Source organism: Choloepus didactylus, chromosome 1, assembly GCF_015220235.1.
Source record: "Choloepus didactylus isolate mChoDid1 chromosome 1, mChoDid1.pri, whole genome shotgun sequence".
In the NCBI taxonomy this organism is placed as follows: Eukaryota; Metazoa; Chordata; class Mammalia; order Pilosa; family Megalonychidae; genus Choloepus; species Choloepus didactylus.
The window spans coordinates 249282689-249309175 of record NC_051307.1 but is presented as its reverse complement, the minus strand read 5'-3'; the positions used below and the strand labels follow the sequence as shown (position 1 = coordinate 249309175).

Here is a 26487-nt window from a genome sequence, read left to right as displayed (position 1 = left end):
TCTACCCTGGGAAGCCCCCAGAGCTGGGTCTTCAGTCTGCTTCGTATTCTCCCTTAGCGAACTCATGCTGTCTTGTAACTTCAACACCGCATTTCATTGAATTTAAGACCCACTATTATTTTATACATAGAACTAAGAAAGAAAAAGCACTGCCAAACAATGGCTACCTTAGGCTATTTACTTATTTCAAAACAGCCCTTTTAGACTTATCTGAACATAGGTTTCTATCATAGGTTGCTCATGTGCATACTTAATATACATATATATATACATATATACACAGAGTCAGAGAACTTTTATCAAAATATATATTTATCAGAATATATATATATATATATATATATATGATGGTTTGAAGATGTTGGTACTTCAGAAAAGCTCATGTTCTTAAAGCTAATCCATTCCTGTGGGTGTAGCTCTATTGTGGATGGGACCTTTTGATGAAGTTATTTCAGTTGAGGCGTGTCCCAAGTGGAACTTAATCCTCTTACTGGAGCCCTTTATAAGAGGATGAAATTCAGAGAAATTGAGAGATAAGAAAAAAAAAAGCCAGAGAAGCTGAGAGAGTAGGACACACAGAAAACACAGAGAAACCACAGAAGCAGAGAGGAAGCCACTGAAGCTAGAAGCTGGAATTAACAAAACCCAGGAGAGAAGGAAGAGACCAGCAGATGTTGCCATGTGCCTGGCCATGAGACAGAAGAGCCCAGATCGCTGGTAGCTGTTCTTCAGGAAGAAGGTATCATCCTGTTGAAGCCTTGATTTGATCATTTTCACCGCCTCAGAACAGTAAGCTTGTAAGCTAATACATCCCCATTATTAAAAGCCAGTCCATTTCTGGTATATTGCATTTTGGCAATTTTAGTAAACTAAAATGAAGTAAAATCAGTTGGTTAAAGTATTCCTAAAATGTCTTTGCATGCCGAATTCAACTCTTCTGAATCACTTTTTGGCCCAGGGTTGCCATGCTTCACATCCAGTTGCCCTCCATGCCTCTGGAAGTGATGCTCCATTACAGTTTCTGGCATTTGTACCCAAACCTGCAACCAAGTCTGTCCATTTGATGAGCATGCCTTGCAGTGACTATATCCCAGCTCCCCTGACCTGCAGCAGATTCAAAGCACATCCCAATCTCAGAGATGCTAAAAAGCAGATACCAACCACCTTGGAACCCATGTATTATGTGCTAATGACTCCTAAATTCAAATCTCCTGCTCCATCCCTCCCTGGAACTCCAGATTTATATCTAACAGCCTGCTCAGCCTCTCCCCTTGAATATCTAATAAGCACCCCTAACTTAGCATGCATACAGCAGAACTCCTGCCCCTTGACAGACATCCCCATCTCAAAAAGAAAAAATAAAACTGGGGGTCATCCTTGATTCCTCTCTGTCCTTCTGAGTCTACCTCCCAACCAGCATTAGACTGAGCCCAGCTCCCCACCAGCTGCCACTTGCCTCGACCAAGTTACAGCAGCCTCCAGTCTCTTGAATCATGCCATTCCCCTGTTCAAATCTTTTATATAACTTCCAATTACTTACAGTAGAATCCAGATTGTTCCATGGCTTATGAGTGCCCCAGCTCCCACTCCAGCCTCGTATCCACCCACACTCCTTAAGCTCCTGCCATGCCAGCCACACCAGCCAGGCATGCTCCTCTTTCATGCTCTGCCTGTAAAGTTCTTGACTTGATGGCTCATAGCCACCCATTTCTCTCCCACATCCATCTCTCCATTAACCATCATAGGTGATGGTTAATTTAATCTGTCAACTTGGCCAGGTTATGGTGTCCAGTTTGGTCAAGCAAGCACTGGCCTGATTGTTACTGTGAAGGGATTCCATAGATGGGTTTACTACTATACTTACTTAGTTGGTTGCATCTATGGCTGATAGCATCTACAATCAACAAAGGAGCTGGCCCTCAGCGATGATAGGCGTTTCCTCATCCAATCAGTTGGAGGGTTTCAAGCAAGAGCTGAGGATTTCGGAAGTCAGAAAGAAAAATTTCAGCCTCCTTCATCCAGCCAGCTTTCCCTGAGGAATACAACTTCACTCATCAGAGTTTCCAGCTAGTGGCCTGCTCTTTGGAATCTGGACTTACTAATTCCCACAGTTGTATGAGCCAATTTCTATAATAAATACCCTGCCATGCATATTACCCCCCTCCATTGGTTCTCTTTCTCTGAAGAACCCCAGTACAGAGAGGCTGCTCCAGTGCTCTTCAATTTGGCAGCTGATTGCCTCCAGAGCAGGTGATCCAAGAAAGAGCAAGGCAGAGTCATAATGCCTTCTCTACTGTGGTAGCTGGGAGTTAGTTATGTTCCCCAGAAAAACATGGTCATATTTTAATCCATTCTTGTGAGTGTGAACCCATTGTAAATAGAACCTTTTGAAGAGATTATTTTCAGTTATAGTGAATCAGGATAGGTCTTAATCCTATTACTGGAAGCCTTATAGAGAAAAAAGCCATGGGAAGAAACAAAAAGTCAACAGAACCCAAAAAGAGAAAGGACAAGATGCCATCATGTGCATTGCCATATGATGGAAAAACCAAGAGCCAAGGATCGCCGGCAGCCAGCCCCAGAATGCCACAGTTCTTTTGGGAGAAAGCATCGCCTTGCTGCTGCCTCAATTTAGGACTCCTAGCCTCAAAACCATAAGCCAATAAATTCCTGTTGTTAAGCCCACCCATTGTATGTTATTTGTTTTAGCAGCCAGGAAACTAAAATAGTTTTTGGTGCTGGAGAGTGGGGTACTGCCATTGCAAATACCAAAAAGAACGTGAAAACAGCTTTTTAACTGGGTAATGGGTAAAGGCTGGGAAGATTGTGGGGGCTCAAAAATGAGTGTGAGCTGTAGAGAAAGTCTTAGAGAATACACAATTTTCCATGAACATTACGTGGGTAGAAGCATGGGCATAAAACATGCTTCTGGCAAGGCCTTAGAAGGAAATGATGAATGTGCATTGGAAATTGGAAGAAAGACAATCCTTTTTGTAAAATGGCAGAGAACTTGGAGAAATTGAATATTGATATTGGATAGAAGGCAGAACTTGAAAGCAATGAACTTGGATATTTAACTGAGATTTCTAAGCTAAGTGTAGTAGATGTAGCCTGGTCTCTCCTTGCAGCTTACAAAATGTGAGAGGAAAAGGATGAACTGAGAATTAACCTCTTAAGCACAGAGGAAACAGAGAGTGAAGGTTTGGATATTTCTGAACCTATCCAGAAAGTGTGCTCTGAGATTAGGGCTCTATCCTGAGCTTCCAGGAAAAGAGCCCTCAGAGAACATGGCTCAGTGCAATGGTTTAGCTGAACTGCCCTTTGCTAAGGAGAATAGGTGTATGACTCATGGATCCAGTTGGCCATTCATTTCAGAGGAAGTCAGGATTGGAAATGCAGTTATCCAGGAAGGATCTGTGGAAAGGTCTATTAGTGTTGTGTGTGTGTGTGTGTGTGTGTGTGTGTGTGTGTGTGTGTGAAATTTGTATGAATAGAGACAATACTTGAAAGGAACAAAGAAGGGGCAAATTGAAGGGAAGAACCATGAAGACGAAAACATCTGGACCAAAAAGGTCTCCAGCCAAGAGAATGGGCCCATCCACATCTGTGGGAAGGGAAAGTCCACCCCAGTGTTTGGAAGGGGCAAGGCTTGTACCGTATTGTGCTGGGAGAGTGTTGCCACCCCAGTGCTCAGAGAGGGTGGGGCCTTCACCCCTGGGAAAGCATGACCACTGTAACTCTGCTTGGAAGGGGTGGGGCTGATGCTTCTGCAGGCTCAGAGGACAAAGCATCAAGCCACAAATGACTCTCAGACCTTGAGTCCTAAGGGAGCTTGCCCTGCTGGGTCTCAGACTTGCTCAGAACCCATGTCCCCTGTTTTCCTGCCAATTTCACCCTTCCAAAAGTGGAGCGTCTATTGCATGCCTGCCCCACCATTGTATCTTGGAGGCAGATAACTTGTTTTTTAGGTTCTACAGGATCACAGCAGAAAGGAATTCTGCCCCAAGGTGGACCTCACCCATAACTGATTTTTTTAATCCAATTTTATTGAGATTATTCACGTACATACAGTCATCAAATGTGCACAGTCAGTTGCCCACAATATCATCATACAGCTGTGCATCCATTGTTCCAGAAAAGAAATAAAAACAAAAAAGAAAAGTCAAATCCTCCCATACCCCTAACCACCCCCCACTCCATTATTGTCTCATAATATTGGTATAGTACATTTGTTACTGTTGATGACAAAATGTTAAAATACTTCTAACTGTGGTACATAGTTTGAAATAGGTATATTTTTTCTCTATATACCCCTCTATTATTAACTTCTGGTTATAGTGTCATATATTTGTTCTAGCTCATGAAAGAGATTTCTAATATTTGTACAGTTAATCACAAACATTGTCCACCACAAGATTCACTTTTTTATTCATTCCCATATTTTAACCTCCAACTTTCCTTCTGGTGACATATGTGACTCTAAGCTTCCCCTTTCCACCACATTCACAGACCATTCAGCTCTGTTAGTTGTTCTCACAATATCATGTTACCTTCATCTCTGTCCATTTCCAAATACTTAAGTTCAACATAAACATTCAGTTCCTAATATGTAACCACTCCCCATTCTTTAGCCTCATTCTATATCCTTGTAACTTATATTTCATGTCTATGGGTTTACATGTTGTAATTAGTTCATATCAGTGAGACCATACAAAATTTGTCCTTTTGTATCTGACTTATTTCACTCAATATAGTGCCCTCAAGGTTTCTTCATCATCCCGTTTATTTTATTTTTTAAGATGGTTTTGTTCACCCACCATACGTTCTGCTCTTAGTAAACAATCGATGGTTCTCTGTATAATCATGTATTTATGCATTCATCACCATCACCACTATCTATATAAGAACACCTCCAGTTCTTCCACAAAGGAGGAAGAGTCAATGAAGGTAGAGAGAAAAAGGAAAAGGAAAAGAAAGAAAAAAATAACAGCTAAAAAGCACCAAAGAAAAGATAGAATTGAACTAAAGTACAATCGAAGAGTCAGACAACATAACCAATGCCAAGAATCCCATACACCTCTGTTTTATCCCCCTCTTATAGGCCTTTAGCTTTGGTATATTGCTTCTGTTACATTAAAGGAAGCATGATGCAATGTTTCTGTTAACTATAGTCTCTAGTTTGCATTGGTTGTATTTTTTCCCCAAATACCACCCCATTTTGACACCTTGCAAGGTTGACATTCATTTGTTCTTCCTCATGTAAAAACATATTTGTACATTTTTATCACAATTGTTGAGCACACTAGGTTTCACTAAGTTATACAGTCCCAGTCTTTATTGTTTCCTCTTTCTTTCTGGTGCCCCACATGCTCCTAAGCTTCCTCTTTCAACCATACTCACAGTCATCTTTGTTCAGTGTACTTACATTGTTGTGCTACCCTCAGCCAAAATTCTGTTCCAAACCTCTCACTCCTGTCTTTTCCTTTCTGTCTGCAGTGCTCCCTTTAGTGTTTCCTGTAGAGCAGGTATCTTGTTCACAAACTCTGTCATTGTCTGTTTATCAGAGAATATTTTAAACTCTCCCTCATATTTGAAGGACAGTTTTGCTGGATATAGAATTCCTGGTTGGTGGTTTTTCTCTTCTCTTTCAGTATCTTAAATATATCACACCATTTACTTCTTGCCTCCATGGTTTCTACTGAGAAATCCATACATAGTCTTACCAAGTTTCCTTTGTATGTGATGAATCACTTTTCTCTTGCTGCTTTCAGGATTCTCTTTTTATCTTTGACGTTTGATAATCTGATTATTAAGTGTCTTGGCATAGGTCTACTCTGATCTATTCTGTTTGGGGTATGCTGTGCTTCTTGGATCTGTAATTTTATGTCTTTCATAAGAGATGGGAAATTTTCATTGATTATTTCTTTCATTGCTTCTGCCCCTTTTCCCTTCTCTTCTCCTACTGGGACACCATGACACATACATTCATGTGCTTCATGTTGTCATTCAGTTCCCTGAGATGTTGCTTATATTTTTCCAGTCTTTTTCCTATATGTTCTTTTGTGTGTAGGATTTCAGGTGTCTTGTTCTCCAGTTCCTATGTGTTTTCTTCTGCCTCTTGAACTCTGCTATTGTATGTCTCCATTGTGTTTTTCATCTCTTGTGTTGTGCCTTTCATTTCCATAGATTCTGCCAGTAGTTTTTTCGAACTTTCAATTTCTACCTTATGTTTGCCCAGTGTTTTCTTTATATCCTTCATCTCTTTTACCATATCTTCCCTGAATTCACTGATTTGATTTTTTATTTGATTTAGCAGATGTCTTTGAAAATCTTTAATTGACTGTTTCATCAAAGTGAAATGATATCTCAACTGTGTCTTGATTGAGGTGTAAGTTTGTTCCTTTGACCAGGCCATATTTCTGCCCTTCTCAGTGTAGTTTGTAGTTTTCTGTTGTCTAGGCATTCTGGCTTCCCCAGTTACCCCAATCACATTTTTCCAGACCAGAATGGGTTCAGATCTCAGAATGAGGTTATATTGTTTCAAGTCTCCTTGAAGGTGTGTCTTAGAGTTTGACGGACTTTCCTGTGAGGTCTCTAGCTGCTGTGCTTTTCCTAACCTGCCCAGCAGGTGGTGCCTGTCAGCCTGTTGCTCTGGACTGGAGTAGGTTGTTTCTGTTTTGACTGTTTTCCCCCAGGCCCTGGGATCTGAGTTCTGAGGGGCAGGCAGGCCCTTGAGTTGGGCCCCACCTCCTTCCTCTTAGGGAAGATATACCCCCTAGGGAATTATCTTTTGCGTTTGAATTGTTCTTTGTCTCTCTGACTCTATCAACTCCACCCCTGTCTTGGTCAGAGCACTGGGAACTGAAAATGGCTGAGGCTCCACTGAGCCACTCAGGTTGAGAGAGAGAAAAAGGGAAAGAAAACCCCCTTTCAGAGCCAGTCCACAGTCCCCCAGTTTCACCCATTGGTCAGATAGAGCACCTGGTCTTCTGGGCTCCCCCTCCCAGGGCACAGGTGTTTTCCAGCTCTCTAAGGTCAGTCTCTATAAGTCTCTGTATTTTTTTTTCTTTTTTTAATTAATTTTTTCCTCTCCATCAGCCCCACCTTCTCTCCACTGGGAGCAACCTCAGGGTACTTTGCTTCTTGTCTATATTTGTAGCTTGTATTCTGCAGTCCACATTTTTTAATTAAAACCACAGGTGGAGCTGGGCTGAGCTATATTCATTGGCTCTGGGAATGCTGCTGTCTGCCACAGCAAGGTTTTGCAGCTCAGGCTGCCATGCGGGGAGGGGGCTCCCAGCACAGTTCTGCAGTTTTTGCTCACAGATTTTATGCTGCGATCTCAGGCATTCCTCCCAATCCAGGTTGGTGTACGATGTGTGGACAGTCACAGTTGTCGCCCAGCAGTTATTCCAGATTATTTACTAGTTGTTCCTGGTTGTTTATTAGTTATTCCAGGGGACTAACTAAATTCCACACCTCTCTATGCCACCATCATATCTCCTCCCCATAACTGATTTTGATGAGACTTTGTACTAGGCATTGTTCTGAAATGGGTCAGGGCCTTGGGGATGTTGTGATGGAATGAATGTATTCTGCATATGGGAAGAACATGTCTACTGGGGTTCAGAGGGCAGACTATGATGGCTTGGAGCTATGTATCCCTGAAAAACATCTTAATCTTAATCCATTCTTGTGCATGTGAGCCCATTGTAAATAGGACCTTTTGAAGATGTTACTTTTAGTTAAGGTGTGGCCTGACTGAATCAGGATGGGCCTTAATCCTATTACTGGAGGGCTTATAGAGAAGGCCACAGAGAGAGAGAAGCCAAGGGGAGCAGCCAGGAGCTGCAGGTCAAGGGAGAGCCTGAGAGGTGGCCTCCCCCATCAGCCACCTGGCAGCCTCCTTGTCTCCCCACACTGATCCTTTGGTTGAGGGGGCATGGACCCTCTGATGCTTGGAACACACACCTGCAACACATGACTGCTTTGCCCATTGCTCTGCTCCTCTCATACTGTAAGAGCCCCTGGCTGTCACTGAATGATGGAATGCTGCCTCCTTTCTCCTCCATCAGGCCCCTTGCAGGCTTTGGGACTTTCCCTAGTGCCATCTGGGGGCACAGAAGCAGGACACTGATTGAGCCAGTGGTCAGAGTTCAGTCACCCAGAACTCATTGTTAAAACTAACTCTTGCACCTTTCTCCTTCCTTCCTTCCTTCTTTCCTTCCTTCCTTCCTCTTCCTTCTTTCCTTCCTTCCTCTTCCTTCTTTCCTTCCTCTTTCTTTTCTTTTCTTTCCATCTTCCTTCCATCCTTCCTTCTTTCTTTTTTTCTCTCTTCCTTTCTCTCTTTTACTTCCTCTCTTCCTTCCTTCCTACCTTCTTTCCTTTCTTTTTAAGAAAATGGTTTATCTTTAAGATAATGTTAATCACTTTTAAAAATACTGTCTAGGGTGTATGTATTTTATTGCTTTCCATGAGGGCATTGTTCAGCAGATCAATCTCCCTGTTTCTCCTGGAGAATTTTTCTAAAAGTAAACTTCAGTTTTCAAAATTAAAAAAATTAAATTTTGTAAGAGTACTAGAAGAAAATGGGGATTTTAACAAATGTATTTAACATTTTTATGTTAATGTTAATGTTTAACATATTTAACCTTCAGAGGCAGAATGCAAGACACAAAACCCCAAACCATTTTTCACTAAGCACAAATTAAAACTTGCTGTAAGAAAAATACATGACAGAGTCAAAAGATAATTGGCAAATCACCTGGAGGAAAGCTATTTCAGCAGCTCTGGCAAACAAATGAGCCAGTATCCTTTAATAGATAAAGTCTCTCAAAAACCATTTAAAATTTACAACATCCCAATGGAAATATGGGCAAAGGATACTGACAGAAAGAAGGGAATGGATCACAAACTTCTGGAAAGACACAAAATATCATTCATAGGTTGAATTAATAAATTCAAATTGATACTGAGATGCCCTCTGTCACCTGTTAAGTTGGAAGTGTTCCAGGCATGTGGGGATGTAATCCAGCTAACCACGGTGAGTGACAGCAGCCTTTGTAAGAGTTTGGAAATTACAAAAGACTGGAAAAAACCTCAGGACCCACTGAAAGGGTTTGCATAGCCAGCAATGAACTGAGCACATGAGCAAGATGTATTTTATTGAAAAGTCATGGCATGTGAGAGCGTTTTTGTGCAAACAATACCTCTGTCTGTGGCAAGGGCTTGGGGTGAGGCCCTAACTATCTCTGTTGTTTGAAATGTTTGCTATTGTGCCAGTTTGGATATATTATGTCCCCCAGAAAAGCCATGTTCTTTAATGCAATCCTGTGGGGGCAGACTTATTAGTCATTTGATTAGGGTGGAAACTTTTGATTGAGTGTTTCCATGGAGATGTGACTCGCCCAACTGTGGATGAGACATTTGATTAGATTATTTCCATGGAGGTGTGGACCCCACCCATTAGGAGTGGGTCTTAATTAGTTCACTGGAGTATTTAAAAGAGAAACTAAGAGCCAACACAGACCCAGATGCTCACTGACAGTTGGAGAGGCTTAGAGATGCAGACAGAAGGATGTTTGGAGATGCCAAACTAAGAGATGAAGCCAAAAGTTTTCCCCAGAAAAGCTAAGAGAGGACCCCCAGACACTTAGAGAGAAACTCCCTGGGAAAACTAAGCAGAGAACAGAGAGAAGCTAAGAGAGACAGAAGCCCAGAGACATTTTGGAGAAAGCCATTTTGAAACAAGAATCTGGGAGCAAAGGACCAGCAGACGCCAGCCTGTACCTTCCCAGCTGACAGAGGTTTTCTGGATGCCATGGCCTTTCTTCAGTGAAGGTATTCTCTTGTTGATGCCTTATTTGGACACTTTTGTGGCTGTAGAACTGTAAATTTGTAACCAAATAAACCTCTTTTTAAAAGTCAATCCATTTCTGGTATCTTGCATGACAGCAGCTCTAGCAAACCAGAACAGCTGTATATGGGTATTGCTTTTACAATTTAAAAAAAAGTTCATTTTTAATAGAGTTTCAGCTTGTTTGTTTGGGGTTTTGGTCTATTTAAAGAACAGTGGCACCTTTTGATTTTTAGGATGTGTGTTAGTTTCCTAGGGCTGCTGTAACAAAATAACACAAACTGCATGACTTAAAACAACAGAAATCCATTGTGTCACAGCTCTGGAAGTCAGAAGTCTGACATGAGGTGCTGGGAGGGCCGTGCTCCTTCTGAAACCTGTAGGGGAGGATACTCCCTCGGCTCTTCCAACTTCTGGTGTTTGCTGGCATTCTCTGCCTCCGTCGTCACGTGGCCTCCTCTCCCCTTCTTAGGAGGACCCCAGTCATATGGGATTGAGGGCCCCTACTCCAGTATGACCTCATTTTAACCTGCCTAATTCCATCTGTAAAGACACTGCTTCCAAACAGGACACATTCTGGAGTCAGATTTCACCATATCTTTTTTTGTGGTTAATTAAATTTTTACAACTTGGAAATTTAACCATATACCCACTAAGAAACATATTTTCTATTATTAGAAAATACTAATATGGTCAATCTATCACAGCCTCTTAATGCCTTTTTTTTCGGTATTTCTTTTTGTTTTAATATATTTTTTATTGTGAAGTGTAACATATATACATAACAGGGATAACTTTCAAAGTACAATTTAACAAGTAGTTAGAGAACAATTTTCAAAGAATGTTCTGGGTTACAGTTCCACAATTTCAGTTATTTCCATTATTGTGAAATATACATACAGAAAGGTATTAACTTTCGATGTACAGCTTAACAAGCAGTTATATAGATAATTTCAAAAATTGTTATGGGTTACAGTTCCACAGTTTCAGTTCGTTCTTTATTATGAAATATACAGAAAAGTGAAGACTTTTGAGGCACAATTCAACGAATATCTATAGAGTAAATTACTCCAACACCCCAGCATTTATATATATATGAAGTTTCAGTGTTCATAGACCTTTGTTTAATCTTATCTTGTTTGTTGCTAACCCTTCCTCTCCCTTAATCTCTTTCTCCATCTTCAGGGGTGTCTAGGCAGTGAAAACCCTAACTTGTTCATATTGAAAGGTGATGTCGACAGTATGGAGAAGGGGATTGCATCTGATTGTTGATCTTAAAGAGGCTGTTGCCTCTGGGTTTTAGGACTTGTCTGGCCTAAGAACACTCTGGTGGATTTAAGTTTCTGAGAGATAAAACTTAGTGTGTGCATCTTTTATAGAATCTCAGGTAGGGACCTAGGTATTTGGGGACTACTTTTGGTAAGGGCATGGCATACTGTGGCGATTTGGAATGTCTAGCTGGAGTTTGCATGAGAGAAACCTCCAGGATAGCCTCTTGACTCTATCTGGGTTCTCTCAGCCACTGTGACCTCAGCTTGTTACCTTTCTTTTTTCCCCCTTTTGGTCAAGTAGGCATTTTCAATCCCTTGCTGCCAGGTCCAGGCTCATTCCTGGGAGTTGTGTCCCACGTTGCCAGGGAGATTCATTCCCCTGGGAGTCTTAATGCTTTTTTTTTTTTTTTTTCAATGCAGCCTACTTTTGGCTAGAGCGGGAGGCTGTAACTCTGCTTCTGGCTGGGAGGTCTCCAGAGGGCTCTCCCCAGTCCCACAGAGGGGTCTCTTGAGCCTGCTGATGATTTGAGGGGATGCTTGTCTGGGCCTGTTCCACTGACAATTTAACACACACAGACATAGATCTTGAGATGTGAGAAGTGGGCAAGAGAAAAAATGGGGCTATTCATGTGCAAATCTTGAAAAATCAGAAGTGCTGATATCCTGAACAATTAGCAGCTGGTGTTCCTGACTTCTCCACAATCCTTACCACTCCCTACTACCTCCCCCCATTACCATTGTGTATTCTGCTAGGCCCTGAAGGCATCTCAGTTTTCAGCCCCATGTCCCTCCCTCTTTCTCATTCTTCCCTCACCCCATCTGCCATCTGCTGTGGGTCTAAGCCTTTGTATCAAATCCCCTACTTCCCTGGCCCTGCCTTCCCCCTTAGCATCCCATGATCATCATCCCTGAAACCTCCTCAGCAACCTGAGACCACTCTCCAGAACACATCCCTGGCAGCTCCTGTCCCATCTGCCCTTCTGGGCTGGCATTGACTGGAATCTCCAAGCTCCTGGGGTGCAGTGGGAGGAAGTCTCAGGCCAAATGCCTCTTTCCTTGTGTCAGTTGAAGAGACAAAAACATGGAAACAGGAAGCCTGAGGTAGCGTGTCTGCTAAGGAAGGGGGAGCCCTGAGGAATTCACCCAAGGGGTAGGAGCATTTCTGACCCTCTGGGAAGGAAGTAGGGGCCCTGGCTTCAAGGCCAGCTCTCCTCAGTTTTCTGAGGTTGGTCAGAAAGGCCAGGAAGAGAAGAGCTGCTTCTCACAGTAGAAAGGGGTATGAGCTCCATGAGCTTCTGGTGGGGGGTATCTGAGTCCTCCACTCAAATCCCAAAGGAAGCCCTAGAAGGCTTAGCAGCAAGGGAGTTGGCCAGACCAGGAGTCCCCCACCTCACTAAGTCTTGGAGTGTTCATTGATAAAATAGTTCTTCTCTCCTCTTGAGAAACAAATGGAAGGATGTGCAAAGGAAGGCACAAAAACAACTTCTATGCACCAGGCACCTGTGTTGGGAACATTCTCAGCCATTTTCTTACACATTCCTCACAATTTCTCAGCAAGGGTAGTATGATTGTCTCAGGTGTGGCAACCAAGCTTCAGAGAAGCCAGGTAACTTCCCCAAGCTCAGCAGGTAGGTGAGGAAGCAGGGGCTGGAGCCCTAGAGCGTCTGGAGCCTCTGTCCTGCCTTATGCTGTATTCACAGCTCTTGCGGGCCTCTCAGACTCATTGCCATGCCCTCACATTTGTGTCTCTCCAGAAGGCAACCTGGAATCCATGGAAAACAGTTCTTCTTCAATCATTGAAGAAAAATTGAAGAAACAGGCAACTAAAGGCAAAGGTAACCCTGGAAGTGGGAGGTTCAAGTCGGGGTTGGTGGGAGGCATACCCTCTCCCTTCTGCCCCTTGCTGCCCTTAGACCAGTTTTAAGGACAGAGATGAAATGCTTCCTGTTTTTGTTAGGAATTTGATAACTGAGACCTGAAAAAAAATAGGAACATTAACAAGCAGGATTTAATTTTCCCTCCAGTAATGGGAAGGCATTCCAGGGCTGGCAGAGCAGTACCATGAAGTCATCCAGGTGACTTCCAAGTCTCTCTGCTCTATCTTCTTTAGTCTCAGGGATTTCAAGCTCAGGGTTGTTTCATGGTCACAAAATAGCTGCTGCAGCTCCAGCCACCTCATCTGATTCCAGGCAGAAAGAAGGACCAAAGAAAAAGGCAGAACTGCCCACCCACTGAGTCAACCCTTCCTGGGAAAGGATTCTTCCCAGAAGCCCAACCAGCAATTTCTGCCTACATTCCATTGGCCAGAAATCTGTCACATGGCCATCAGTTTCTGCAAGGGAGGCTGAGAAATGTAGCTTTTCAACTAGGCATAGTGCTGCTGCCTTTTAGGAATGAAGAAGGGTTGGCAGGTAGCTGCATGTGCCTCATCCTCTTAACTGCTGACCCACATGGAGCCTAATGGGAAAAGTTCTTCTCCAGTGGATTTAGGGAAACAGATACGTTGGGTTCCTCCAGTAGGGCCAATGTTGTGCCAAATGGCCCCCTGTATGAAAGCTTTTGGTGAAGAGAAGAAAAGGGGACTTCTGTGGTGGCCCTGAGGTTGACCACTGTGTAATTACAGTGTCCAGGGGCTGGCACAGCCAGCTGGAATTTGGGCAGGCCAGCATGGGTGTCTCAGAAAACAAGGGGTCATCCAGCCTGGGAGCACTCAGAATCAGGCATCTGTTGAGTCTTGTTTTGGGCAGCAGTCCCACGGAGCCCTGCAGTCTTCAGGCATCCCCACTACTGTAACTAGATTCCCTTCTTCTTACACACCTGTCTGCACAGGGGACTCATTTCTTCCCGCAGTGTCAGCTCCATACCTTGGCTTCCCTGGACTCCTGCACCCTGGGCCTGTCAGCCAATCTGCCCCTTGTGTAGACATTGCAGATGTGAGCATGTTCTCCAAGTCTGCTCCTCACCAGGCTGGTCCCCACGTTTCCCTGCTGCATTTCGCAGCACAGGTGGCTGGGAGCCTCCCTCGCCTTTGATCCTGCCCCACCAGGACACAAGCTGTCCTGGCAGGTTGGGTCACACCCATCTCTCTTGTCTTCAGGCCCTTCTCCCAGGACCTTTTTCACGCAGGTTCTTGCCCATCTGTGTCTTGTCCAGAGACTCAGTGGAAAAGGAAATACAACTTTATTTCTTCTGGTACCAACTATTCAGCCTATCTATTGAGGCTTTGTATGGGTGGTGATCAAAATAGCTTTTAATATTCTTAAGGTAATCTAATGGCACCTAGGCAAGTGCCAAATCTTTAAGATCCTAAACTTAATACGATTAGGAGCCTCTTTATTATTATTATTATGAAAATTAAACATGCGTAGAATTAAAGTCCAGTGAACCCTCTTTTTCCTAGCATCAGATTCAATGGTTAACCAAATTTGCTTGCTCCATCTATCCTTTTCCTTTTTTGTTTTTGTCTTTGCCAAAAGATTTCAGAGCAAAATCTAGACAGGTCATGTCATGTCATCCCTACATACCTCAATATGTGTTTCTCAAAAGTAGGAATGTTGTCTTACAAGCCCACAATGCCACCATGACCCCTAACAAAATTAACCAGTGCATCTAATACCTGGGCCATAATCAGATTTACCCAATTATCCTAGAATGTCTTCCTATAGAAGATTTGTTCTAATTAAGATTCAATAAGATCTGAACATTTGGCTATTCTACAGTCTTTTACTCTATCGATTCTCCTCTCCCTCAACCCCTGACCATATCTTTTTCTTTTCCATACCTTTGACTTGTTGAGGAATCATGTCAATCTTCCTGTAGAATATCCCCCTCTCCATATTTGTTTGTTTGCTTCCTGGCGCTATCACTGAAATTGTAGCTCCTTTGGACATTAACTCTTCCTTCCTTTCTTCTTTCCTCTTTCCCTTCCTTCCACCCTTTCGGGCATTAACTCTTGATGCTTGATTAGAGCAATTTGGGGTTTGGTTGACCAGAAGCCTTCCCAGTTGGCTTCTTCTATTGCATCTCACCCAGCTGCCTCCTGCAGGTGATGCTTTCGGATCAGTGAATTCAGGGAACAAGATCCATCCTTTCCCCTGGAAACTTTCACATCAATTTTTCACCAACTAATTTCAGATGCTTGTCACCTGAATTGATTGTTACGTTAGAGATGGGGGCTTTTGGTTTTGTTTTGCTTTTTTCACTGAGGTGTAACTTATACACAGTGAAATGCACAAATCTTAAGTATACAGTTGGATGTGTTTTGACAAATGTATACAACTGTGTAACCACCACCCCATTCAAGATCTAGAATATTTCCATCTCCCCAGAAATTTTCCCTCCCCCAGTGAGAGCTGCTGTTCTGATTTCTGTCACCACAAATTCCTTTTGTCTGTGCTTGAACATTATATAAATGGAGTCACACACTGTGTTCTCTTTCATTTATGGCTTCTTTCACTCGGCATTTTGTCTGTGAGATTCATCCACACTCTTGTGTGAGCATTAGCCCATTTTTGGATGCGTATATTCTAACATATGTATATACAATTTATCATTTCTAGAGGTGATGAACATTTGGGTTGTTTCCAATTTTTAGTTATCACCAATACCTCTATGAACATTCCTGTATATATCATTTTGTGGACATAAGCATTCATTCCTCCTGGACACATGTATAAGAATGGAATTGTGGTCATATGTTTAACTTTAGTAGGTACAGCTGAACAGTCTTCCAGAGAGATTGTCCCAATGGACAGTCCCACCAACAGGCATGAAAATTTCACTTGCTGCACCTCCTCTCCAAAACTTGGTGTATTGTCAGTCTTTTTAATATTACCTCTAGTCTATTGGCTGTATATTAGTATCTCATATTCTTTGGTGACCAATGAGGGGAATTACCTTTTCATATGTTTATTGGACATTTGAATATTCACTGTTGTGAAGCCCCTGTTCATGTCTTCTGCACACTTTTCTATTGCATTGTCTGTCTTTTTATTTTAATGATTTCTAGTAGCTCTGTAGACTTTGTGGATACAAGCCATTTGCCGGTTATAAGTACTGCAACTACCTTCTTCTATGTGACTGCCTTTTCACTCTCTTGGTGGTGTCTTTTAATATACAAAAGTTCCTAATTTTAATATAGTTCAATTTTACCAATCATTTCCTTTAGGTTAGTGCTTTTTGTGTCCTATTTAAGGACTCTTTTCTGATCCCCAAGGTCATAAAGAGATTCCCTTATTGTATCTTCTAGAAGTTTTGTTTTAATTTCACAGTAAGATCTACAAACCACTTCTAATTGATCTAATTGTGATCATTTTGTTTGTATATTATAGTGGCTTTTTTAGTCTGCAATCACATCACCTTGAAGAACAGTTTTTCCCTTTGTTTCCAATCCTTATACCTTTAATTTATTTTATTGAGATATATTCACATACCATGCAGTCATACAAAACAAAGTGTATATTCAGTTGTTTACAGTACCATTAAATAATTGTGCATTCATCACCAAAATTAATTTTTGACATTTCATTACCACACACAAAAAAATAATAATAAAAATTAAAGTAAAAAAGAACACTGGGTGCCTTTTTTGTTTTGTTTTGTTTTGTTTTGTTTTTGTTTTTTTCCTTCCCCCATTTTTCTACTCATCCATCCATAAACTAGACAAAGGGGAGTGTGGTCCATATGGCTTTCCCAATCATTGTCACCCCTCATAAGCTAAATTTTTATACAATCGTCTTCAAGATTCATGGGTTCTAGGTTGTAGTTTGATAGTTTCAGATATTTACTACCAGCTACTCCAATTCTTTAGAACCTAAAAAGGGTTGTCTATATTGTGCGTAAGAGTGCCCACCAGAGTGACCTCTCGGCTCCTTTTGGAATTACTCTGCCACTGAAGCTTATTTCATTTCCTTTCACATCCCCCGTTTGGTCAAGAAGCTGTTCTCCATCCCACGATGCCAGGTCTAGATTCCTCCCCAGGAATCATATTCCATGTTGCCAGGGAGATTTACACCCCTGGGTGTCAGATCCCACGTAGGGGGGGAAAGCAGTAATTTCACCTGCCAAGTTGGCTTAGCTAGAGAGAGAGGGCCACATCTGAGCAACAATGAGGCACTCAGGAGGAGGCTCCTAGGCACAATTATAGGGACGCCTAGTCTCTCCTTTGCAGCAACAGTCTTTCCAAGGGCAAGTCCCATGGTAGAGGCTTAGCCCATCAAACCACCAGTTCCCTATGTCTGTGAACATATCAGCAACCATCAAGGTGGGGAAACCCAACACCTCTGCATTTTCCCCCAGATCCTCAAGGGGGCTCTGCATATTTTTTTAAATTTTTTTTTAATTAACTTTTTTTTTAATCAACTATATCAAAAAAAAAATTTTTAATATACAATAAAAAAAAACATTTCAAACAAACCATAACAAGGGAGTAAGAAAAAGACAACTAACCTAAAATAATTACATTACTTCCAACATGTTCCTACTCTACCCCCAGAAAAAAACCTAATATGGCAACATTCCTGTGAACTTGTTCCTACCATACCAATCAGAAATTAACAGACCATACTCATTCCTGGGCATTCCCAAAAAGCTAAATTTACCTATGATAGCGTATCTGTTCTTATTGGGGTATCATTCCCCCTTCCTTAATTGCTCTCTATCACTATTTCCCTACATTCTACATTATAAACCATTTGTTCTACATTTTCCAATGTTCACATTACTGGTAGCATGTAATATTTCTCTTTTTGTGCCTGGCTTATTTCGCTCAGCATTATGTCTTCAAGTTTCATCTGTGTTGTCATATGTTTCACCACATCGTTCCTTCTTACTGCCGCATAGTATTCTACTGTGTGTATATACCACATTTTATTTATCCACTCATCTGTTGAAGGACATTTGGGTTGTTTCCATCTCTTGGCAATTGTGAATAATGCTGCTATGAATATTGGCATGCAGATATCTGTTCGCATCACTGCTTTCAGATTTTCCGTGTATATACCAAGAAGTGCAATTGCTGGATTGAAGGGTAACTCTATATCTAGTTTTCTAAGGAACTGCCAGACTGTCTGGAATTCCAGAATGGCTGAATCACTATACAGTCTCACCAACAATGAATAAGAGTTCCAGTTTCTCCACATCCCCTCCAGCATTTGGAGTTTCCTGTTTGTTTAATGGCAGCCATTCTAATTGGTGTGACATGGTATCTCATTGTGGTCTTAATTTGCATCTCTCTAATAGCTAGTGAAGCTGAACATTTTTTCATGTGTATCTTGGCCGTTTGTATTTCCTCTTCAGAGAACTGTCTTTTCATATCTTTTGCCCATTTTATAATTGGGCTGTCTGTACTACCGTCATTGAGTTGTAGGATTTCTTTACATATGCAAGATATCAGTCTTTTGTCAGATACATGGTTTCCAAAAATTTTTTCCCATTGAGTTGGCTGACTCTTTATCTTTTTGAGAAATTCCTTTGAGGTGCAGAAACTTCTATGCTTGAGAATTTCCCATTTATCTATTTTTCCTTTTGTTGCTTGTGCTTTGGGTGTAAAGTCTAGGAGGTGGCCACCTAATACAAGGTCTTGAAGATGTTTTCCTACATTATCTTCTAGGAGTTTTATGGTACTGTCTTTTATATTGAGATCTTTGATCCACTTTGAATTAATTTTTGTGTAGGGTGTGAGGTAGGGGTCCTCTTTCATTCTTTTGGATATAGATATCCAACTCTCCCAGCCCCATTTATTGAAAAGACTGTTATGTCCCAGTTCAGTGCCTTTGGGAGCCTTATCAAAGATCAGTCGGCCATAGATCTGGGGGTCTATCTCCAAATTCTCAGTTCGATTCCGTTGATCAATATGTCTATCTTTCTGCTAGTACCATGCTGTTTTTGACAACTGTGGCTTTATAATAAGCTTCAAAGTCAGGAAGTGGAAGTCCTCCCACTTTGTTTTTCTTTTTTAGAATGTCTTTAGCAATTCAAGGCATCTTCCCTTTCCAAATAAATTTGATTACTAGCTTCTCCAAGTCTGCAAAGTAGGTTGTTGGAATTTTGATTGGGATTGCATTGAATCTGTAGATGAGTTTGGGTAGCATTGACATCTTAATGACAGTTAGCCTTCCTATCCATGAACATGGAATATTTTTCCATCTTTTAAGGTCCCTTCTATTTCTTTTAGTAGAGTTGTGTAGTTTTCTTTGTATAGGTCTTTTACATCTTTGGTTAAGTTTATTCCCAGGTACTTGATTTTTTTAGTTGCTATTGAAAATGGTATCTTTTTCTTGAGTGTCTCTTCAATTTGTTCATTTCTAGCATATACATTAATCTTGTATCCCGCTACTTTGCTAAATTTATTAGCTCTAGTAGCTGTATCATAGGTTTCTCAGTGTTTTCCAGTTATAAGATCATATCATCTGCAAACAATGAGAGTTTTACTGCTTCCTTTCCAATTTGGATGCCTTTTATTTCTTTGTCTTGCCAGATTGCCCTGGCTAGCACTTCCAGCACAATGTTGAATAACAGTGGTGACAGCGGGCATCCTTGTCTTGTTCCTGATCTTAGAGGGAAGGCTTTTAGTCTCTCACCATTGAGTACTATGCTGGCTGTGGGTTTTTCATATATGTTCTTTATCATATTGAGGAAGTTTCCTTCAGTTCCTACCTTTTGAAGTGTTTTTATCAAAAATGGATGTTGGATTTTGTTAAATGCTTTTTCAGCATCTATTGAGATGATCATTTGATTTTTCCCTTTCGAATTTTTAATGTGTTGTAATACATTGATTGATTTTCTTATGTTGAACCATCCTTGCATGCCTGGAATGAACCCCACTTGGTCATGGTGTATGATTTTTTTAATGTGTCTTTGGATTCGATTTGCAAGTATTTTGTTGAGGATTTTTGCATCTATATTCATTGGGGAGATAGGCCTGTAGTTTTCCTTTTTTGTAGCATCTTTGCCTGGTTTTGGTATTAGATTGATGTTAGCTTCATAAAATGAATTAGGTAGTGTTCCATTTTCTTCAATGTTTTGAAAGAGTTTGAGTAAGATTGGTGTCAGTTCTTTTTGGAAAGTTTGGTAGAATTCCCCTGTGAAGCCATCTGGCCCTGGGCATTTATTTGTGGGAAGCTTTTTGATGACTGATTGTATCTCTTTGCTTGTGATTGGTTTGTTGAGGTCTTCTATTTCTTCTCCATCCATTTTAGGTCATTCAGGAAATTGTCCATTTCCTCTATATTATCCAGTTTGTTGGCATACAGTTGTTCATAGTATACTCTTATAATTTTTTTTTTAATTTCTTCGGGATCCACAGTAATGTCACCTTTCTCATTCATTATTTTGTTTATATGGGTCTTCTCTCTTTTTTATTTTGTCAGTCTAGCTAGGGGCTTGTCAAGCTCGTTGATCTTCTCAAAGGACCAACTTTTGGTGTTATTTATCCTCTCTATTATTTTTTTGTTCTCTATGTCATGAATTTCTGCTTTAATGCTTGTTATTATTTCTTTTTTTCTCCTTGGTTTAGGATTGGTTTGCTGTTCATTTTCTAGCTTCTTCAGTTGATCCATTAGTTCTTTGATTTTGGCTCTTTCTTCCTTTTTAATGCATGAGTTTAGTGCTATAAACTTCCCCCTCAGTACCACTTCCACTGCATCCCATAGGTTTTGGTATGTTGTGTTCTCATTTTCATTCATTTCTATATATTTAGCAATTTCCCTTGCTATTTCTTCTTTAACCCACTGATTGTTTAGAAGCATGTTGTTTAACCTCCAGGTATTTGTGAATTTTCTAAGTCTCTGATGGTTATTGACTTCTAAATGTATTCCATTGTGGTCAGAGAATGTGCTTTGAATAATTTCAATCTTTTTAAATTTATTGAGGCTTGTTTTATGTCCCAGAGTATGATCATTTCTGGAGAAAGTTCCGTGAGCACTAGAGAAGAATGTGTATCCTGGTGATTTGGGACTTAATGTTCTATATATGTCTGTTAAATCCAATTCATTTATCAGATTGTTTAGGTTTTCAATTTCCTTATTGGTCTTCTGTCTGGTTAATCCATCTATAGGAGAGAGTGATGTGTTGAAGTCTCCCACAATTATTGTGGAAACATCAATTGCTTCCTTTAGTTTTGCCAGTGTTTCTCTCATGTATTTTGTGGCACCTTGATTGGGTGCATAAACATTTATGATATTTCTTCTTGTTGAATTGCCCCTTTTATTAGTATGTAGTGGCCTTCTTTGTCTCTCATAACATCCTTGCATTTAAAGTCTATTTTATCTGAGATTAATATTGCTACTCCTACTTTCTTTTGGCTGTAGCTTGCATGAAATATTTTTTCCATCCTTTCACTTTCAATTTCTTTGTGTCCCTGTGTCTAAGATGAGTCTCTTGTATGCAACATATTGATGGTTCATTTTTTTTTAATCCATTCTGCCAATCTATATCTTTTGATTGGGGAGTTTAATCCATTTACATTCAATGTTATTACTGTGAAGGCATTTCTTGAATCAGCCATCTTATCCTTTGGTTTATGTTTGTCAGATATATTTTTCCCTCTCTCTCTTAATGTCCTTTAACATACCCATACTGAATCTCTTTAGTACTGAACCTTTCTCCATATCTCTCTCTCCTTTCTTTGTTTCTCTGTCAGTAGGGCTCCCTTTAGTATCTCCAGTAGGGCAGGTCTCTTGTTAGCAAATTCTCCCAGCATTTGTTGGTGAAAAATTTAAGCTCTCCCTCAAATTAGGAGAGCTTTGCTGGATAAAGAATTCTTGGCTGGCAATTTTTCTCACTCAGGATTTTAAATATGTCATGCCACTGCCTTCTCACCTCCATAGTGACTGCTGAGTAGTCACTACTTAGTCTTACGCTGTTTCCTTTGTATGCGGTGAATTGCTTTTCTCTTGCTGCTTTCAGAACTTGCTCCTTCTCTTCTGTATTTGACAGTGTAATCAGAATATGTCTCGGAGTGGGTTTATTTGGATTTATTGTATTTGGAGTTTGCTGGGCATTTATGATTTGTGTATTTATGGTGTTTAGAAGATTTGGGAATTTTTCCCCAATAATTTCTTTGAATATTCTTCCTAGACCTTTACCCTTCTCTTCCCCTTCTGGAATACCAATGAGTCTTATATTTGGACATTCTATATTATCTATCATATTCCTGAGGTCCATTTTGATTTTTTCGATTTTCCCCCATTCTTTCTTTTGTTCTTTCATTTTCCGTTCTGTCATCCTCCAGGTCACTGATTCACTATTCAACTTCCTCTAGTCTTGTACTATGAGTATCCAGAATCTTTTTAATTTGATGAACAGTTTCTTTTATTTCCATAAGAGTGCCTATTTTTTTATTTACTCTTGCAATTTCTTATTTATGCTCTTCTAGGGTCTTCTTCATGTCCTTTATATCCTGTGCCATGCTCTTCTTCATGTCCTTTATATCCTGTGCCATGCTCTTCTTCACATGCTTTATATCCTGTGCCGTGCTCTCATTGTTCATCTTTAGTTCTTTGATTAATTGCTCCAAGTACTGTGTCTCCTCTGATCTTTTAATTTGGGTATTTGGGCTTGGTTTATCCATATCATCTGGTTTTTTCATATGCTTTAAATTTTTCTGTTGTTTTTGGCCTCTTGGCATTTGCTTAACTTGATAGGATTCTTTTAGGATATGTAGACTGATTCAATTATCTCTAATTGTCAGATCTGTAGCTTTGTGGAGTACATTTTCTCTAACTAACCAGGAGGTGGCATCCGTAAGCCACCTATTTCCCCCAAACCAGTTCTCCCTGACTTTGTCTTTGTGGTGAGTGGGGGTGTGAGTCTTTTGGGGTCCAATTGGTGCACCAAGTTTGTGTGTGTAGTTGGTGCTTCCCACCCTGAATGTAGGGCATGTGTCTGAGCCATTAGGGAGGGGGGCAGCTTTAATAAGCAGGTGTTCCTGGATATTTAATGCTGTTGCAATAGTCTAAACCTTCACTTTAGTCTCACCACAGTTTGTCTCTGCTGCTGATGCACAAGTCCTTGGTATTGTCATATGGTCCCTGGGACTTGCAAGTGGGTCCCTCTTCCAAGCTGTGCACTCCTAGGTCTCCTGCTGAGGGATGACTGTGCTATGTCACAGGTGAGTGCCGTCCCCCAAGGTAGGTTCTGGGCTGCAGGGCTGTGTAGGGGCATTCCCAGTCTGTTGAAAGGATGGCTGAATGGAGCATGTTGATTTCCCCCTTCTCCCACAGCTCCACCTTCCCAGCTCTGGGAAAATTAGCTGAGGGTGCAGGAAAGGCTATTGTCCACACCCGACATTGTGGTGTGTGCGTGTATTGTTAGAAACACTTCCTGTCACACTGGGTTGTTTGGCGCAGCTCTGGGCTGTGCTGCTGGGGCCGGGCAGGAGTGTTCCCTGCCCACCAGGAAGATAGCTGTAAGGGGATGCCCCCCTTTTCTTGGGAAGTTGTGGTGTTTAGTGAATTTTCTTAGCCATTGGACTATTGCCTTGTGTCTCAGAGCTCTCTAAGCTCTGCTCTTGTCTGGGCCCACATTGCAAGTCTTTGAGGCTTTCTGTAATAGGCTTTTAGAGTAATTGTTTTAGAAAAAGAGAAAAAGAATTAAAAAAAAAAAGAAGAAGTGCCTTCATTGTAGATCTAATGGGCTATCGAAATGCTAAGAGACAAGAAGATTAGGACCATTAAGGAACAATCAGGAAAGCAGTGAAACCGGCTCTTCAGACAAGGAAACTCACCTTCTGGATTTGCATATGAGCCTGACTCTGCCTGAGCCCTGCCCTTCCCCGTTCTGTGTTCACCAGAACTGCAAAAAGTCTCCACTTTTATGTTTGGGTTTTCCTTGCTGTTTTTGCTAGCCCTGTCTCCTCTCCAATGGGCTGACTGCTTCCGGATTCTCCAGCGTCTGGTCTCAGTCTATCTATGTTTGGAGTTTGGATCAGCTGTCTGAGGTTTCAATAAAAGCTGCAACTGCAGTTCTCCCTCCTCATTCCCAGCACCAATGGCCCCTCCTCCCATGGCACTGAGCCTGGTAGGGAGGAGCACGGGCCCCTGGCCACAAGAACTTACAGATTTTGCTGATCTCAGCTGTTCCACATGTTCATGTGTGTTGTATGAAGTATGCCCAAAGCCAAATTGCTCTGTGGTGTCTGGTCCACGCAGTTCCTGGCTTTCTACCTACTGCTCTGGAGGATTAACCAAAATCCACACCTCACCACTCCACCATCTTGCCCCACCTCCCTCCTTATACCTTTTATTTCTTTTTCTTGCCTTATGGCACAAGCGAGGACCCTCATTACAATGTTGAAAAGAAGTGTTAAGAATAAACATCCTTGTCTTGTTTTCAACCTTAGGGCAAAGCATTCAATAGCTCACCATTAAATATGATACTAGCTTTGGAGTTCTTGCAGATTAGTTTCCTATTGCCACTGTAATAAACTGTGATAACCTGAGTGCTTGAAACAACACAAATGTATTATCGTACAGTTCTGGAAACCAGAAGTCTGAAATGAGTCATACAGGGCTGTTCCAGTTTGCTAATGCTGCCCTTTTGCAAAACACCAGAAATGGATTGGCTTTTATAAAAGGGGGTTTATTTGCTTACAAAGTTACAGTCTGAAGGCCATAAAATGTCTAAGGTATTACATCAACAATGCGGTACCTTCACTGGAGGATGGCCAATGATGTCTGGACAACCTCTGTTAGCTGGGAAGGCACATGGCTTGTGTCTGCTCCGGAGTTCTGGTTTCAAAATGGCTTTCTCCCAGGACGTTCCTCTCTAGGCTGCAGCTTCTCTCCAAAATGTCACTCTCAGTTGCTCTTGAGGCATTTTTCCTGTCTTACCTTTTCTGGAGCAAAAGTCTGCTTTCAAAGGTCGTCTCCAAAATGTCTCTGTAAGCTGCAGCTCCTCTCTCAACTCCTGTGTGTTCTTCAAAGTGTCCCTCTTGGCTGTAGCAAGCTCGCTCCTTCTGTCTGAGCTTATATAGTGCTCTAATAAACTAATCAAGGCCCATGCTGAATGGGCAGGGCCACACCTCCATGGAAATTATCTAACCAGAGTTATCACCTACAGTTGAGTGAGTCACATCTCCGTGGAAAAACTCAAAGAATTACAATCTAATCAACACTAATACATCTGCCCACACAAGATTGCATCAAAGATAATCGCATTTTGGAAGACAATGCATTCAAACTGGCACACAGGGCTAAAGCCAAGCTATCAGTTGTTCTGCATTCCTTCTGCATGCTCCTCAAGGAGAATCTTGCCTTTTCTGGCTTCTAGAAGCTGCCTACATTCTTTGGCTTATGGCCCCTTCCCCCCATCTTCAAAGCCAACAATGAAACATCTTCGAATCTACATTGCATCACTCCAACCTTAGCTTGTATTGTCACAACTCCTTCTCTGCTTCTGACCCTCCTGCCGCCTCCTATAAGGACTCATGTGGTTACATAGGGCTCAGCCAATAATCCAGGATCCTCTCCTCATCTCAAGGCCCCTAACTTCATCACATCTGCAGAGCCTCTTTGGCCATGAAAGGTGACATAGTCACAGGTCCAGGGGTTAGGACATGAGCACCTTCAGGGGTGATTTTTCAGTCTACCCCAGTACGCTTTATCAGATGGAGGAAGTTCCCTTATATTCCTAGCTTGCTGAGACATTACAAAAAATAAGCTTTAAATGTCATCAAATGCTTTCACTGTATCTACTAAAATGATCATATGATCTTCTCCTTCATTCTATTAATGTGATGTATCACATGGATTGGTTTAAAAATGTCAAACCAACTTGGCATTTCTGGCATGATCTGCTTTTAATGTCTGTCATCCTTGGTTGTAGGCTCATCTTCCTATTAAACATTCCCTCTTCAACTGACTGTAAAAACAATTTTGTTTTCCAAAGCCTATCTCCACCTAGCTCCTTAGAGCTTTATGAGTTTCTTACCTGTTGGTGCCTCAGTTTCCTCACTGCTGAAATGGGGTTGGAAATAATTCCCATCTCCTAGGGTTGTTAGGAAAATGGCACATGGTAAGCACCGAGTGCTTGTTAACCATCATAATTTGATTTTCCTGGTGGAAGCATGGGACATCCTGTTCAAGCAGCTCACCTGGCCTCTCCTTGCCAGGCCACACACAGGGGATGCCCCTGCCCTCAATTGCTGACCAAGAACAGGGAGCGAGAGAAAGTGAATCTGAGGGAAGTAAGGAGGGTGAGTGCCTGACTGCTGAAAATTCCCTTCACTGACTGTTCATACTGGCACTTGTCCTGGCCCCCCAACCCTGTTTCTGCCCCCCAAGAACCTTCGGGCCCTATTGGAGCCACCTCACTTTCCACAGTTCCCCTTCCTGCAGCTGTTGTGGGCTATTCATCCTCCTT

General features: G+C 41.5%; 1 protein-coding gene across 1 annotated transcript in view; it reads left to right on the top strand.

Moving 5' to 3' along the window:
* CFAP100 (cilia and flagella associated protein 100) overlaps window positions 1-26487 on the top strand; it is a 94056-nt gene that overhangs the window by 10013 nt on the left and 57556 nt on the right. Inside the window, exon 3 of the mRNA XM_037803536.1 lies at window positions 12882-12962. Coding sequence (XP_037659464.1) covers window positions 12882-12962 — 81 coding nt within the window. The remainder of the gene's footprint in view (window positions 1-12881; window positions 12963-26487) is intronic.